This window comes from Gobio gobio, assembly GCF_949357685.1.
Source record: "Gobio gobio genome assembly, chromosome: 2".
In the NCBI taxonomy this organism is placed as follows: domain Eukaryota; kingdom Metazoa; phylum Chordata; class Actinopteri; order Cypriniformes; family Gobionidae; genus Gobio; species Gobio gobio.
Window position 1 is genome coordinate 24,011,285 of NC_137098.1, and position 18,153 is coordinate 24,029,437.

General features: G+C 38.1%; 1 protein-coding gene across 2 annotated transcripts in view; it reads right to left on the reverse strand.

Annotated features, from left to right (window-relative positions):
• Positions 1-588: 588 nt before the first annotated feature.
• Positions 589-18,153, reverse strand: part of trmt44 (tRNA methyltransferase 44 homolog) — a 141,896-nt gene continuing 124,331 nt past the window's right edge. Inside the window, exons 10-11 of one of the 2 annotated variants that reach the window (XM_079810958.1) lie at positions 5,461-5,577; positions 589-2,488 (exon numbers count right to left, since the gene is read on the reverse strand). In XM_079810958.1, the coding sequence (XP_079667084.1) occupies positions 2,256-2,488; positions 5,461-5,577 (350 nt within the window). In that variant the 3' untranslated portion in view covers positions 589-2,255. The remainder of the gene's footprint in view (positions 2,489-5,460; positions 5,578-18,153) is intronic. The other variant, XM_079810959.1, reaches the window with a different exon arrangement.

Genomic DNA, 18,153 nt, shown 5'->3' on the forward strand with positions numbered 1-18,153 from the left:
TTTTCGAATAATCAAATAATTCCCAGCAATCATCGAATAATATTTTTGCTTGAAATGCCATCTCTACATTGAATATTGTTACATTTAAATGATTTGTTGCCTAAATACATGTTGATAATATTCTTAAACATATAGGGTGGGTTGCACCAACAATGATTAGGCCTAAATTAAACTCAGTTTAGAGCTAATCTAGGATTTGTTGATCTAGGCTTTATTTTAAATCGAGTTGTGATGCACCACTAAATTTTAAAACCAGATGAACTCTGACATAAGTAGCTCTTACCAATAAAGGAAATGTCTTATAAAGCGCTACCGTTACTGATCAAGCAGGCAATGAAAACAGCGCGTGTGTAAATATAGCCTATTATAGTATAAATTAATAATGGAGTATATTTTGGCAGCATAATTTATGAAAAAACAACTGTCATGATTGGCGGAGTGACTATCTCTGCTCTTGACAGCACCGCCCATCCCGTTTGATCGCCTCGCAGGCAGATATAGGGGATTTCATCTTTATTTTTTATTTCTTTTAATTCCTATTATAACTGTTTTAATTATACTTTTTATTATTATTTTTATTATTTTGTTAAGGCTGTCTGGGTGGAAGAGGTTGAGAGACGGGAGCACGATAAATCGCAACCCCTCCGGCGCGAGGATGATCCATTTAGATCTGCTCTGACGGATATAGATCTGAGATAGCCCTGGTGGTTCTGTCCAGTAAGATTTGTCTGTAAGGGTAATGTTTAAATGCACAGTTACCTGACAAATATTTTTAACGTAAACCTGTCGACTCTCAATTTTCTTCCACTTATTCACTTATGAATATTTTAATTTCATTTCTGTGTAAAGCACTTTGAATTGCCACTGTATATGAAATGTGCTATACAAATAAACTTGCCTTGCCTTACTGCAGTGGCAGAACCATTGGAGGCTGGTATATGAGCAGCTTTATTCCAATAACGTCTGACGATTACGTTTTACATGGCGTGAGAAAGTCACAAACCACGCGAAATCCGATCAGAGCGGTCAGACTGAAACGGATTTCCAGAAATGCGATTTGAATAGGATTTCAAACCACATATGAATGTAGCGTGAAACAGATTTGTAAAAATTGAATTTCATGTAAAAAAATATATATATATTTTTTGCAGTTCTCACTGTCATCGGATTTCAATCGGATATGCACAAAAATCGGATTTGGACTGACAGTGTTAACGTAACCAAAATGTGCAGGGCTGGTGGTACTCCAGAACAGGTTTGGGAACCACTGCCTTAAAGGGTTAGTTCACCCAAAAATGAAAATTCTGCAATTTATTTATACAAAATATTAATTGCTGACACACGACCATGCAACAACATCTGCTCTCGCGTCAACAAAACATGTATGCATCATGGTGCTTTTGTGAATGCAGGTTTGAAATGAATATTTTTTAAATAAAGTGGCAAATTGTGTTCTTTTGCGCAAAGCACTTGTGTCGCTTCATAGAATTGAGGTTAAACCACTGGAGTCACATGGATTACTTTTATGTCTTTACTACCTTTCTGGTGCTTGAAAGTCATAATTGCCTAGGCTGTCAATGGAAAAACAAAAAGCTCTCAGATTTCAATAAAAAGATCTTCATTTGTGTTCCAAAGATGAAGGAATGTCTGACGGGTTTGGAACGACATTAGGGTAAGTAATTAATGACAGAATTTTCATTTTTGGCTGAACTAACTACAGATATATGTGCCATCAGTTTTTACTGCCATTAACACTTTCTATGACAAGCGGATTCAATGAGACCTGTTTTCCTGTTTGTAAATGTTACGTTCAGCCTAAAGAGTTCAGTAAATTAAGATGTGTGATTAATTTAATGTTTGTTCTGTTCAAATAAAAAAAACATATTAATGTGCATCTATGATGTACACCTAGAGACCCTGACCTCGATTTATCCCCACGGGTCTGAGAGGAACATCCTGTCCGCTGACATTTGAGCAGAGGGGCAGTAACCCACAGAGGTTCTAACCCCCCCCCCCCCCCCCCCCCAACCCCCACATGGCCCTACAAATTATTCATGCTCCTAACATTTACACAGCACATGGCCTCTCAACACAAACCTCAACACAAACCTCTCAACACAAACAACAACACTAAATGTCTAAGAAAAAGAGTACACCTTGGATAGGATAAGAAATATATATTCTTTTGAGTTGAGTTTTTTCTTTTTCCAAATGTCAGGTCAAATGCTATTAATAAAGCCAAAACAAGCTTCCATTCAGGTCCAAATCATCTTTGGGGGTTTTGTGGAGGGTCTCAATTCAGTCGCTCCATGAGCAAAAGCACAGTCCACACTGGGCAGAGGGCATCCGTGGGGATGGTGGGTGTGGAACCAGCAGAGTCGGGTCTTCAAGGCAGCTGAGGGAGGGGGTTTGTGGTTTGAGGTTACTCTTGAGCTTTGAGCTCGTGTATGCGTTCTCCAGTCCCGAATATAGACTCTTCCACCCTGCACTATAGAAAAAGAGACAGATGCAGAGAGACATGTCAGATATTATTGTTGTTATTAAAATGTACCTGTACGACTTAAAAATGAGAAAATCAGATGGAGAGATCTGATATCTCCCCAGGAGGAGAAGAAATGTGTTCTTAATAAAGCTACTAAAGTTCATTCAGTCAAGAGCCTGAGTGATTTTCAGTTTTTCTTCTGTTTGATTCGTATTAACAGCAGATATCGGTAGGTACTATATATTACACTGCTTTCACTTTAGTACACAGATCTAACATACACACAGGATTTCTGTAACTTACTTGCTGCATACGCACACAGACATGTTTTCATGTGAATTTTGTGTGTTTCTGACATAACCTTGTGAGCATTTGACATAATCGCAATAATACATGAAAGAGAACTAGTCTAGTTTAGCCTACTCAAGGACGGCGACATCCAGCTCTCTGTGAGCATGCGTCGGGTGTGTGTGCTTTAAAATGCATGCAGATGATAAAATTTCATAATGATGAAGAACTGCAATGTCACATTCGCGTGTTCACAAGCTGTGAAGGCTCTGCCCTCTGGGGCCGGGAGCAGCAGCTCATTTGCATTTAAAGGAGACACACAAAACAGCTCATTTTTCTTAAACCCAAAAATTGGCATTTTCAAAATGGTATATTAAATGATCTGTCAGGAATTTTGATCTGAAACTTCACAGACACACTCTGGGGACACCTGAGACTAATATTACATCTTGTAAAAAGGGGCATAATAGGTGCCCTTTAAGAGTAAAAAGGGGCATAATAGGTGCCCTTTAAGAGTATGCAGATGCAAATATTATATTGATTGTGTTTTGATGGAAATGTTAAAACGTTTAATTAGTTCAGGGATTCACAAGCTCAGAGATTTGAGTATGTTAGTTATGGCGTGAGGCCCACATCATAATGGTGCGATGCTAGAGAATGTTTAACATTAAGTATTTTGTATATATTTTTGTATTTAATGTTTAATTCTGTTTATTTAGTGCTGATTTGTTGATTTGCTGAAAAAAGGTGAATATATTAAATGTGAAAGTGAATTAAGAATTTAAGATGCATTTTCAGATAAAGTTATTAACTGAAGGAGTGCATTTACATGTCTATAATTGATTTGCACTAATTAATATGAAGCTATGACTAAAAAGAAAAGGAGTTGATGTGCATTTAAAAAAGAATGTCAATGATGTTTTTTTTAAAAAGCAGTTTAATGTCAATTGTTACAAAACGAATTCCACAAAGTTTGCAGTGGGGAAACAGCAAGTTTTTGTGGTTTTAATCTTCTAGTGAGAGTGTGTGTGTGTGTGTGTGTGTGTGTGTGTGTGTGTGTGTGTGTGTGTGTGTGTGTGTGTGTGTGTGTGTGTGTGTGTGTGAGTGAGTGTGAGTGAGTGTGAGTGTGTGAGAGAGAGAGAGAGAGAGAGAGAGAGAGAGAGAGAGAGAGAGAGAGAGAGAGAGAGAGAGAGAGAGTGATAGAGTGATAGATCATGTTATCTGCTTTAGTCAACGGCAGTGCGGATGTGTCTGGGGCAGTCGTGGCCTAATGGTTAGAGAGCAGCTCATTTGCTGCTCATTGAGAGCAGCTCATTTGTTAGAGAGTCGGACTTGTAACCCGAAGGTTGCGGGTTTGAGTCTCAGGTCCGGCACGAATTGTCGGTGGGGGGGTCAGTGAATAACCAGCGCTCTCCTCCACCCTCAATACCACAACTGAGGTGAGACCCTTGAGCAAGGCACCGAACCCCCAAGCAGCAATATGGCTGCCCATGACTGCCCCAGACAAATCTGACAAATGCTCTGGGTGTGTGTTCACGGTGTGTATGTGTTCACTACTGTGGATGGGTTAAATGCGGATGGTTTAAATGTTTTTCAGTAAAGTCTGGAGACCGCCACACTCTTTCTTTAGTGCTTGGAGAGTAGACTGGTCCAGGAGGTTTATTTTGTATACATTTTTGTATTTAATGTTTAATTCTGTTTATTTAGTGCTGATTTGTTGATTTGCTGAAAAAAGGTGAATATATTAAACGTGAAAGTGAATTAAGAATTTAAGATGCATTTTCAGATAAAAATATTAACTGAAGGAGTGCATTTACATGTCTATAATTGATTTGCACTAATTAATATGAAGCTATGACTAAAAAGAAAAAGGAGTTGATGTGCATTTAAAGCAGCACTAGGTAGGTTATGCTCTCGGGGTCCCCCTACAGTTGGGAAACAGTATTGTCCTCTACTACTGTCGTAAACTGTCATTCTACATCAGGGGATGCGCACGTGCATTTGTTGACATGACAACCATGATAGCCCTGAACACTGCAGCAGGAGTTCACATGCAGGTGTTCTGCTTGCGTCGCGTGTGAAATGTCTTCATCCCAGGTACAGTGGCATATGTTTCAGCATGTCATTTTATTTTTTCAAACGCCAAATGATCACAATGCTCACGTTTACAAGCCAGCGTCATTATAGTAGCCTAGTCTATTGGTTACCGATAATCGATTTGCATTATAGCTTGAGGCAAGACAAATAAACAAATATCACAGACATGTTAGGTATCCTAAAATATGATTTTGTACGTCTTATGTATTTACTTGCAAGAATGTAGCCCCTCCTCCTTCAGATCACGCCAACGAGCAAACGCTGGCCCAATGTTGATCCTCGTCCTGCCTTTAATCCGATCACTTTCTCGTTTCCTCTTTTTGCTTTCCTCCGACAAAACCTTTGCTTTCTTATTTTTCTGTGTTGCCTCGGCCATGACAATAACATTCGGCAAACAAACGATAGTTGGGTTTGCACGTCCGAATTTAAGGAAGTGGGGGTGGTGGTGGAAGTGACATCTATGCCGTAAAGCGGTCAAATTTTGTAGTTCTTTTTATTATTATATACCGTTATTACGGTAAAGCTGCTTTGAAACGATCTGTATTTTATAAAGCATTAAATAAATAAAAGTAGATTGGAACAGGGCTAAATACCTCTGAACACCTGGTGATTGTTTTTCAGTAAAGTCTGGAGACCGCCACACTCTTTCTTTAGTGCTTGGAGAGTAGACTGGTCCAGGAGGTTTACTACTTCACTAATCAACAAACTGCCTGAGAAAAAAAGCAAAGAGATGGGATGAGAGGGATTAGAAAAGAGGCTAAAGAAGTAGAAGAGAAAAAAAAGAAAAAAACAGCAACAAGGGAGGAAGAATGATGATATACACAGAAATTGTGATGATATATAGTTTTCCTTCCTACCACAATTTACCAAGCAACCAATCTGCTGATAATATTTATCATCTTTTATATATATATATCTATATATATATTAGGGGTGTAACGGTACACCTATTCGTATTGAACCGTTTCGGTACAGGGCTTTCGGTACGGTGCACACGTGTACCGAACAGTTATGAATGCAATCTTTAACAGTTAACAGTCGGCTTGTTTAAAGCGCGGAACACACTTCAATCCTAGTTCCCACACGAACATATTGAGTATTCAGTCCATTTTATCACGAAATTCAAACGATAAATGCAGTTTTAACGCTCTATAATGTGACGTGACTGATAGACACGTATCAGTTCAACTTCAAGCGGCAGCGCGAGGCGCGCGAGTGAACGCGATCATCTCTTCCTAAAGAATAAACATAAATTAATATCTTAAGGTGTGTTGAGGATATATTACAACTTACTGAAACGTATCATATGTTGTGTAATCGCTCCATCGGTGTTTCAACCGCGGAAAGACAATAAAACAGCTTGTAAACAATGTCATGTAGAATCATGTTTACCTCAGAAGTCATTCAGTGTCCACAGCTGTGAGTTCACTAGAGAGATTAACTCTTTCACTGAATGTATGCACTATATTAGCCTATATATTCGTTATATTAGCCTATATATATTCATTATATACTACATAGCCAGTTAGTGATGTCTTGTTTATTCAATGTATGTTTAAATAAACCTGTCATGAAAATTACAGCCACTAAATGATTATATTTCAACAACGAATTGGAGAAATAATAATAATAATAATTAGATTTAGATGTTAATGCAAAAACTACCTTATGTGAAGCTTATGAGTGTTGATTATTATATCTAAAAATAAATAGCAAATTAATTTAGGCTAATAGTTTGGGCTCTGTTGTTAATCTTTAATAGCAATATGTAAGTAAGGGCTCCCTATTTGTTTACAGCATTATCTTTAAGATACTTTTAGTTATAACTGAATTCATTTAAAGACAGACACAATTTTTTTTCATTAAACCACTGTTGAATAAAAATTAATAAAAAGCAATTTTGTAAAACTGCTGTACCGAATCTGTACCGAACCGTGACTTCAAAACTGAGGTACGTACCGAACCGTCAGTTTTGTGTACCGTTACACCCCTAATATATAAATATATATATATATATATAAATAAATATATATAAATATATAAATCATATTAATCATTTTTTCTTTCAATTTATTTTTTTATTACTCTGATTCCTTAGCTCTAGTCAATTCAATAATCCTAATCACATTTTCCGTCATGAAAATTTTTCTGCCATTTAGAATTTTCGGGATTTTTTTTTTTTTTTTTCCAAACTTCTGTTTTTGTTTATAATTTCTGAACAGTCACAAGACTGGTCTCTTTAGATTCGGTGCAGCATGCAGAGTCTAACATTACCTAATATTTATATTTTTACCCCCTATTAACCAATATGAGTGTTGGCCACGCATTGGCGTATCGTTATGATTGTTACGTATCGTATCGTTATGATATGTTAAGTGTCATTGGCACCATGCCCTAAAGATACTCAAAAAGTTGAGACAAAAAATGCTAATTGTTTTTAATTTTGCCTATTGTAATGAAACTAGATTCCTTGGGTTATGCCGAGAATAGATACCAATTTTGCCATAGTCGGCCAAACTTCCTGTCCACCATTTTGATTTTCTTAAACCAACTTTTTCAAAACACAACCTAGACTTAAAGATTTTAGATTTTAAAGAAAATCAGATCATCCTCAGACCATGTTGACAAGAAAACATGGAATTCAAGTTAATTCGTCAAACCATTCTTGTTTAACAAATTCAACGAAGAGCTCACCAAAATGGGCGTGAGGCTATATCTCCACAACACTTTAGCATATACTGCCAAAACTTGGTGTGCATTATGACAACCATGACCCAGGGGTACCTGCACAGATGAAAATATATATAACTTCTGAACAGTTTGACCAAAAATAACAACCACCAGACCAATGTGGCCACCTTTTGGACATAATAAGCAATTGTCACATTAAAAGTGATTGAGACTTCCGGTTTTGGATGCGAATGGAGTAGACGCGTCAACCACGTGCTCCAGTATATATCTTTTTTTTTTATCAGTCAACAACCCCCTACTTGTTTTTTTTTTTTTTTTCAAATGTATTGAGATTTGTCTAACAAATACGCAAGCAGAAAAATGGCATCTAATTCTGCCAAACAAGCAAAGAAAGATACAGTCGCTAAAGACGACACAGAGACCACAGAGCCGCTCTGTCTGCCGATTTCAAAACTGCGTTGACATCCTTAGAGGCAAAACTTGACCTCGTCCAAGCTGCGGTGTCGGACCATGGACCACGAATAGCATCATTGGAGTTTAACACACACCTCCTCAGCAAGCAAATTCACTCTCTGGAAGCGGTATGTGCCGAGCTATCTGAGAACTCCGCTAAGTCAAGTCAACTTTATTTATATAGCGCTTTTAACAATGCAGATTGTTTCAAAGCAGCTTTACAGTGTTAAACAGGAAAATAATGCAGCATAATTTTATTCAGCCGTCTAGCCATTCTGGAGAAAAAATGTCATCAGTTCATTTCAATTATCATACAGTGACAGTGTGGGCTTTAGATCAGTAATTAGAGCAGTAATTTAGTTTATATGGTTCATTTAGTTTAATAATTAGATTTATTTCGATATTTAGTTGAAAAATGTAGAAAAATTTCTAAGCTTAAGGCAAAAATGGCGGACTTGGAGGGCCGCAGTCGACGTAATAATATCAGGATCATTGGCATACCCGAGTCAGTTGAGGGTCCTCGGCCCACAGTGTTCTTCTCCGAGATGCTGGCAGAAATTATGGGTGAGCAGATTTTGCCGTCCCCTCCAGAACTAGACAGGGCTTATCGGGCTCTGATCGCTAAGCCAAAGCAGGGAGGGAAGGCAGAGAGCAGTAATTGTTCGTTTACATCGGTACCAGATCAAGGAGGTGGTGATAAGAGAGGTCCGTAAGAGAAGAGGATCTCTGCAGTACTGTGGCAAACCAATCTCCATCTACGACGACTACTGCCCAGAAGTTCTGGAGCAGGGCGCTCAATATCGTGGAGTAATGGCAGAGCTTTACAATCTTGGTTTCAAGCCATCCCTTCTTTTCCCTGCAAGGTTGAGGATCCTAACCAAGGAAGGTGAGCAAACTTCTTTTTGCACTTTCACTTATTTCTTTTGGTTTGCCCTTCGATTATTGCATCGGTAAAATGTGCAAGCATGAGCTATGGATTGTGATGCCATGGGTCTGCTCATATGTTAAGTCTATTATTTGATATAGTAATGTTATCTATACATTTTATAATGAGGATATTTTGGTAAGGTGAAATAAGGAAGTGTGTAGAACACAACATTAGTTGCTGTTCTAGAGGGTAGTTTTGCTGTTATTGTAATGTTTTCTGAGGTTTGGGTTGATTCAGAGGGAGGGGTGGGTGTTTTTTATGGGGTGGCGCGTCATGTTGGCGCGTCATGCAGGCATTTTTATGCCTTGTGTTCCCTTGTTGATTTTATGTTATCTAATTATTTTTTTATTTAATTAAAAAAATCCAATTCCAATCCTCTACCATGTACTTTAATGGGTAGAGAATTGAGATTTTTGAGTTGGAATGACAAGGGCTTAAACCATTCAGTGAAGAGAAACCGAGTTCTTGCTCATCTTCGACAGCTGAAAACAGAGGTTGCCTTTTTGCAAGAAACCCATTTACGCAACGTGGATCACAATCATCTCAACCGAGGTCGGGAGGGGCAGATTTTTTTTTCTTCTTTCCAGGCAAGGGCAAGAGGTGTGGCTATTTTGATTAATAAAAATGTACCCTTTGTGGCAAATTATATTATATCAGATAAGAATGGGCGTTATATAATAGAGTGCTGAAGTTATGACGTCACTTTGTAGGCCAAAACGCGGAAGTGAGTTAGCATTTTAGCACTTCCGGTTCCCTCGCCCTAAAGTCTATGTGTTTTTTGAATGTTTTTTTGCTAAATCTGAATGTTTGTGTTTGAGCTCCGTCAAATTGATTCAAAATCCTTGATTTTCTTCTTAATACTCGCTTACAAACGAATACTTTCTATTATTTACAGCGTGTGAACATATCCCCGATACGATTCTCTATAAAAAACAATCGGATTGCTTTGATATCGCTACTTATATCCGAACTTCCGCTACTAGCCGTAGCCCGCTAGCCTTGCACGCGTGGTAACTTGTTTAACGTTACACCCGGTAAACACTGATAGCTACAATTCGCCATCGTAGCACTTCTGCTACAATGGCGAATAACTCGGATGTGTGTCTAATGTTACCTTTGAGTGCAGGCGAGGACACGTTCGAGCTGCATTCGGTGCAGTTGGAGTTGCAGTCGTTGGAGAGGCAGATTCGCTGCCTTCTAGACAGACAAGCTGTGCTGAGAGAGCGGCGAACGGCGCTTGAAACATCACGCGCCGATGCGCACAAGTCAGTGGATACTAACATTTTGACTCCGACCTCGTCTACTCCGCGTGTTTCTCTGCACAGGACCCAAGCACCCAGGACGCGATCATCATCCCTGGTTTCGTTCACTCCGGCACCGACACAGCGCCATGGACCCTGGGTGTTTCCACAGCGGAAGACGCGAGCCAGGACCAGAGCGAGGACCTCTCCGCCCCTCCCGGTCTTCGAGATCTCCACCCGGAACCGCTTCTCCCCTCTTCGCGAGACGGAACGCGACGCTGTGGTCATCGGTACTTCCATCGTCCGGCATGTCCACGCTACCTCAGGTAAAGGCAAGGTTATCACTCACTGCTTTCCTGGTGCTCGAGTTCTCGATGTCGCTGCGCAGGTTCCCGAGATCCTGAACGGCGACGAGCGCATCGGAGCTGTCGTGCTGCACGCGGGGACGAACGACACCAGGCTGCGGCAGACGGAGGTTCTGAAGAGGGACTACAGGAGCCTGATCGAGACGGTGCGCAGAACATCGCCTGAAGCAGCGATCATCGTGTCTGGACCGCTTCCCACGTACCGACTAGGACATGAAAAGTTCAGTAGATTATTTGCTCTAAATGAATGGTTAATGTCATGGTGTAATGAACAGAAGCTGCTCTTTGTAAATAATTGGAATCTGTTTTGGGAGCGACCTAGGCTCTTCCGTCCTGATGGCCTTCACCCCAGCAGAATCGGAGCGGCTCTTCTGTCGGACAACATCTCCAGAGCGCTGCACACCGCCATCATATGACTAGTAAGTCAAAGTCCAAATAACAGTATTTGCTGTCCTAACTTAATTGACATAAGTACCAATGTAGAACATTATATAGAAACTGTGTCTGAACATAACTGTGTAGAACATTATATAGAAACTGTGTCTATTCCTCGTTTAGTGAGGTCAAACATTAAATCTACTGTAAGATCTAGGAAAAATCTAATTGTGATTAAACCAGAAAATCTCAATATTAGTGAACAAAACCAATTTTGTACTAACTTAATTGACATAAGTACCAATGTAGAACATTATATAGAAACTGTGTCTATTCCTCGTTTAGTGAGGTCAAACATTAAATCTACTGTAGGATCTAGGAAAAATCTAATTGTGATTAAACCAGAAAATCGCAATATTAGTGAACAAAAACAATTTCTAAAACTAGGTCTTCTAAACATTAGATCGCTCACACCTAAGGCGGTTATTGTAAATGAAATGGTCACAGATAATAGTTTCGATGTACTTTGCCTTACTGAAACCTGGCTTAAGCCAAATGATTATTTCGGTCTTAATGAGTCTACTCCACCAGGATACTGTTATAAGCATGAGCCCCGTCTGATTGGTCGTGGCGGCGGTGTTGCAACAATATATAGAGATATTCTTAATGTTACCCAGAAAACAGGTCACAGGTTTAATTCATTTGAAGTACTAGTGCTAAATGTCACGCTATTAGATGTAAGAAAGAAATCTGTATTATCTCTAGCCTTAGCTACTGTATATAGACCTCCAGGGCCCTATGCTGATTTCCTAAAAGAGTTTGCAGACTTTCTCTCAGATCTATTGGTCAACGTCGATAAAGCATTAATTGTTGGAGATTTTAACATACACGTAAATAACACAAATGACGCGTTAGGGGCTGCGTTTACAGATCTATTAAATTCCTTTGGGGTCAAGCAAAACGTCACTGGTCCCACTCATCGTCTTAATCACACACTAGATTTAATTATATCACATGGAACCAACCCAACCGATATAGATATTATACCACAAAGTGATGATGTCACTGACCATTACATGGTAACTTGCATACTGCGTACTGCTGAAATCTGTCATGTTGCGCCACGTTATCGACCAGGCAGAACAATCCTTCCAACCACTATAGATAGATTCTCAAATAGCTTACCGGATCTGTCTCAGCTGCTAAGTGAACCCAAACAAACAGATGAACTAGAGGAAATGGCTAGCAGTATGAGCACCATTTTCTCTAGTACATTAGAAATTGTAGCACCAATTAGATTAAAAAAGGTTAGAGAGAAAACTAAAGCACCATGGTACAACAGTGCTACACATGTTATCAAGAGAGAAACTCGTAACTTAGAGCGTAAATGGAAACAAACTAATTTAGAGGTCTTTAGAATCGCATGGAAAGAAAGTATGTCACGTTATAAAAAGGCCCTAAAAGCAGCCAGGGCTGAGCATCTACGCAAACTAATAGAAAATAACCAAAATAATCCAAGGTTTTTATTTAACACTGTGGCTAGACTAACAAATAAACAAGCATCGCCTGAACAAAATATTTCGTTACAGTTTAGTAGTAATGATTTTATGAACTTCTTCGCTGACAAAATAGAAAGCATCAGAAACAAAATTGTAAATGTACAATCATTAATGATGTCTTATGATTCAACCGCAATTATCGCCCTCAAGAACTACTACACCGCTTTACAACTATAGGACAGGAAGAGCTAAATAAACTTATCATTGCATCTAAACCAACAACATGTTTATTAGATCCAATACCCACTAAACTACTGAAAGAGTTGTTACCTGTAGTGGAAGAGCCTCTTCTCAATATTATTAACTCGTCTTTATCTTTAGGTCATGTTCCAAGAATATTCAAGTTGGCAGTCATAAAGCCTCTCATTAAGAAGCCACAATTAGATCATAATAACCTAGCAAATTACAGACCAATATCAAATCTTCCATTCATGTCTAAAATACTAGAAAAAGTTGTGTCCGCTCAATTGTGCTCTTTCTTGCAAGAAAATGATATCTATGAAAAATTTCAATCAGGATTCAGGCCACATCATAGCACAGAAACTGCACTCGTTAAAATCACAAATGATTTACTTCTAGCTTCTGACCAAGGCTGTATCTCAATACTAGTTCTACTTGATCTTAGTGCTGCGTTCGATACTATAGATCATAAAATACTATTAGATCGACTTCAAAATTACACTGGTGTTCAGGGACAGGCATTAAACTGGTTTAGATCGTATTTATCAGACCGCTACCATTTTGTCTGTCTAAATGGGGAAAAATCAAAGATAACATCAGTAGACTATGGGGTGCCGCAAGGATCCGTGCTAGGCCCTCTGCTATTCTCTATATATATGCTGCCACTTGGTAATATTATAAGAAAACATGGAATTAATTTCCACTGTTATGCTGATGACACTCAATTATATATTTCATCACGACCAGATGAAAACGCTAAATTATCTAAACTGACAGCGTGTGTTGATGATATTAAACACTGGATGACGTGTAATTTTCTGCTATTAAATTCAGATAAAACGGAGGTGTTACTTATTGGTCCAAAAAATTGCCCACAAAACCTCTCACAATACAACTTTAACTTGGAAGGATGTCCTGTCGCTTTATCCACTACAGTAAAAGACCTGGGTGTTATATTAGACCGCAACCTGACATTCGAAAATCATATTTCATATGTTACAAGAACGGCATTTTTCCACCTTAGAAACATTGCCAAGCTACGTAACATGCTATCTATTTCTGATGCAGAAAAGTTAGTTCATGCATTCATGACCTCGAGATTAGATTACTGTAATGCTTTATTAGCTGGTTGTCCTGCATCATCGATAAACAAACTACAGTTAGTCCAAAACGCAGCTGCTAGAGTTCTTACTAGGTCAAGAAAATATGATCATATAACACCAATTTTATCATCCCTACACTGGTTACCTATTAAGTTCCGTATCAATTACAAAGTATTGCTACTGACCTATAAAGCCCTAAATGGGTTAGCTCCAGTGTATTTAACTGATCTTTTATCGCCCTACAATCCATCGCGCTCTTTAAGATCACTAAACTCGAGGCTTCTGGTCATTCCTAGGATATCTAAGTCCACTAAAGGAGGGAGGGCATTTTCACATTTAGCTCCTAAACTCTGGAATAGTCTTCCTGATATTGTTCGAGGTTCAGACACGCTGTCCCAGTTTAAAACTAGATTAAAGACGCATCTCTTTAGCCAAGCATTCACATTATAAATAAGTTTTATACTACAGTTAAATCGCACCAACAGCATTAATATTCTGAACAGCAGCTATGCTAATTATTTCCCATCTGCTTTTCTGTTGTTATCTCGGGACACTAGTCCCGAGGTAACTAGTTCGTCAGCTCCAGTTTGTATCCAGCCTCTGATGGAGACTTCAGATGCCCCAACACCTGTGATGAGACGACTCGACGCCTGTGAAGAGACGACTCAACGCCAGCGTTGTTATGGCCTAAAATAATACATGATTGATTAACTTATCCTAACATTTTTTCTTTAACATTCTCTTTTCTAACATTTTTCAATGTACATTTATGAAATGCACTTTCTGTGAAGCTGCTTTGAAACAATGTGTATTGTGAAAAGCGCTATACAAATAAATTTGAATTGAATTGAATTGAATTAAATCGCCTGAAATAAGGTCTGTGGTTAACAAAGCCTCTAAATATTTTCACGTTTTGATCTATGACATAAAACACACTAGTTATAACCTGCTTGTGATTTTTTTTTACTTTATTGTGTCTTAAAAAACGGTGGTTGCTAACAAGTTGCTAAAAGGGACTACATCCTTTGGCGGGGACTTTAGACGTCATCGTGACAAACAGGAAATCTCTCACTAGCCCGGGTTTCAGCCTTACGTTCTTAGAAGTTTACCTTTCAGTTAATATACATAACGTTATATATTTAGTCCTTTCAAATTGTAGTTTTTCCAAATATTGTTGTAAACAGAATTCTGTGATATTAAGGTAACCGATTACCAGTTCTTTATTTCTGTGGCGAGACAATGGTGTTTTGTTTTGTCCCAAGATGCAACCACAATTCCGTCCGATGTTACCCAGCGGAGACTCTGGGTTTGTGCCGTAAGGTAAGCTCACACAACGATGATTTCCATGTGAACACATATTTACTCCCTTAATGTGGCGATGACGAAACTTTAATGGTGCATATTGCTTAACACGCTAATGTTACTTTGACGGGCAGATGGAGTTAAAAAGGCTAGCAAGAATAAACGTTTTTCATAACCAAATCACCAGCTTGTTTACTTTGCCACTGTTTAATAGATTAGATCCGCTGCAGTTTTATTAAAGGCTAACGTTACGTCGAGAAATGTGTTTAATTAAAATATCCAAAATAATACCTGGTTTATTGACTTTTATTGTAACTTGTTTGGATTTAATTATAGAAAGGGTGGGTCCTGCACCCTGATATTTGTGAACTTGGCTTTTACCCACTTATAATAATATGATTGTATTTGTAAACAGCATTAGTTAAGGCATTAGGTAACAATGATATTAATCTTTGTTATTTTAGTAGTAAATGTTAACTATATTTAATGTGCTATATAAACATGGATAGATCAATGACGAAGATTAATGTAAATGCTGAAAAACTCCATTCTAATTTAATACAAATATTTTATTGTGTGATTCAGTTTATAGTTTGTTTTCAGTTTACTTATTTTATGAAAATAAAGATGTTTACTACAACTCTTGCAGTAAGGTTTCTGTGGCTCAGTGATTAGAGCATTTTGTTAACTGTGCAAAAGGTTGCGGGTTCAATTCTCAGAGAACACGCTGATATGTATAGCCTGAATGCACTGTAAGTCGCCTGTCTGACAAATACCAAAAATTAAATGTTAAACTATTGTATACTCCTTGTATACTATTGTAACTACACTCCAGTCAGCTCACAGTAATGTGAATGTGAGATAACATTTACTACACAGGCTCTCACATTGGGGCTTGTGGATTACCAGGTAAAAATATATAGAAAATGTGAACAAAATGAGTATATATGGTTTATTTAGGGAACATATATGGTTTAATTATAATATATTATAATAAGCATTTGTTGATGCTATTGGACAATTTTCTTTAAATTCAACATATATAATTATATACAACTATTATATTAAATGTTTGGAATTTAACTGTGTTATGCTTGTTCAGAGATTGTTTGTATAGTTATCTTAAATACATAGAACACTATTATAACTCCTCCTATCTCTCCCTAGTTTTAATTACCGAGACTCGATAAACCTTGTCCCTCATGCTGGCCCTTACAATACCGGTAAGTAAACCAGCATCTAAGCTGCACTGTTCTACATGTCCAGATTTATAGTGGTTCTCTCCTCGATCTATGTTTTTTTTATTGTCTAAGAAAAAGGACATAAGATTGGAAATTGATTCGGCCATAGCTAACGTCGTTAGTGCTTCTGAGATGGTAAAAGCGCTTTTTTTTTTCTGGTGAATTAGCAAATGGTATGCAAACATACAATCAAACATAATAAAGTGAAAGATAATCTTTAAAGTTTATTTGGGGCACAATGATCAGGCATAATAATCTTGATCACAAAGAAAATAATATTAAAGGTTCATATAAACTAACAAAATAAACAAATAAATAAAACATTAACAAAAGATAAAAAATCTCAGAGAGGCATGCATAAACAAAATTAGTTTCTAACATTTTTGGCCAAAACGAATGGGCAATATTTCTCATGAAAAAGTGGATAAGTGTTCATACACAGCGCAGATCATAATGAGCGAGCGTGTTTTTTAAATAAAGTTTGAGGAAGCTTGATGATGACGTTGATCCGCGACCATGGTGTGCTGTAGTCCGTTTATAGCCTACCGTTAGCATTTTATATCTGACGGCTTTATTTAGGCTTCAAAATGTATACATTTTGGATTAACTTGTAAAGATTATCTTGATAGACAAATGTGTAAGGGTCTTAACTCTTTGTTGAACACAGATCTTATTTTTTGCGATTTTCTAAAAGTCTATGGGAAATTACATAGGCTTTTCGATCGAGGGAACCCATGCGCCGCTAACTTCCGGGTTGTCCTACAAAGTGACGTCATAACTTCGGCACTCTATTGTTGTAGGCACACTATGCAATAAGAATTTAACCCTAGCACATTTTTATGCCCCTAATTTTGACAATGTCAGTTTTTTTAAACACACTCTTTCCCTTATTCCTGACCTAAATTTCCAATCTCTTATACTTGGTGGAGACTTTAATTGTTGCCTCAACACGTTGATGGACCGTTCGTCATCTAAACCATGCATTGCAAGCAAATCCTCCATCTATCTAAAACAAAATTCAGAATATGGTCTATCTGACATTTGGTGGGTTTTACACCCCCAAACTCTTACTCCCGGATTTACTACTTCGTTCTAGATAATGGTTTGATTCCTAGAGTTTTGATCTTGCATTTACATTACATTTACGCATTTGGCAGACACTTTTATCCAAAGCGACTTACATTGCATTCAAGGTACACATTTTTACTTGCTTTCCCTGGGAATCGAACCCATGACCTTGGCGTTGCTGGCGCCACACTCTACTGTTTGAGCAACAGGAAAGCTTGGACCATGCTCCTCTTACTCTTGACCTGACTTTTCTGAATTTGCCTTCCCCTAGGAGGAACTGGCGTTTTAATACTTCACTCTTGGCAGATGAGAATTTTGTTTCTTTTGCCGCAGACCAATTTGGGTTTTTTTAAGCGTCAATAAATCCACAGATGTCTCAGATTTTACAGTGTGGGAGGCGCTTAAGGCATATTATTAGAGGCCAAATTATTTCATATGATGCTAATAAAAAAGCTTTCTAAAGAAAAGCAAATCTTTCTCGCTAATGAGATTTCTAAGTTGGATGAACAATACGCTACATCTCCCACACCGGACTTGTACAAGAGACGTCTTGAACTAAAGTCAGAGCTCAACTTGCTTTCAACCAATGAGATTGAGGGCCTTTTGAGGAGAACTAGGAGTGTTTTTTATGAAAGTGGAGAGAAATCCAGGAAAATATTGGCCAATCAGTAGCGTGGGCTCCGGGCAAAACAAATTATAAGTGGTCTTCACCTAGAGAATGGAGAGGTCACAACCGATCAAAGTGTTCTCAATGACAAATTTAGAGACTTTTAATCTACT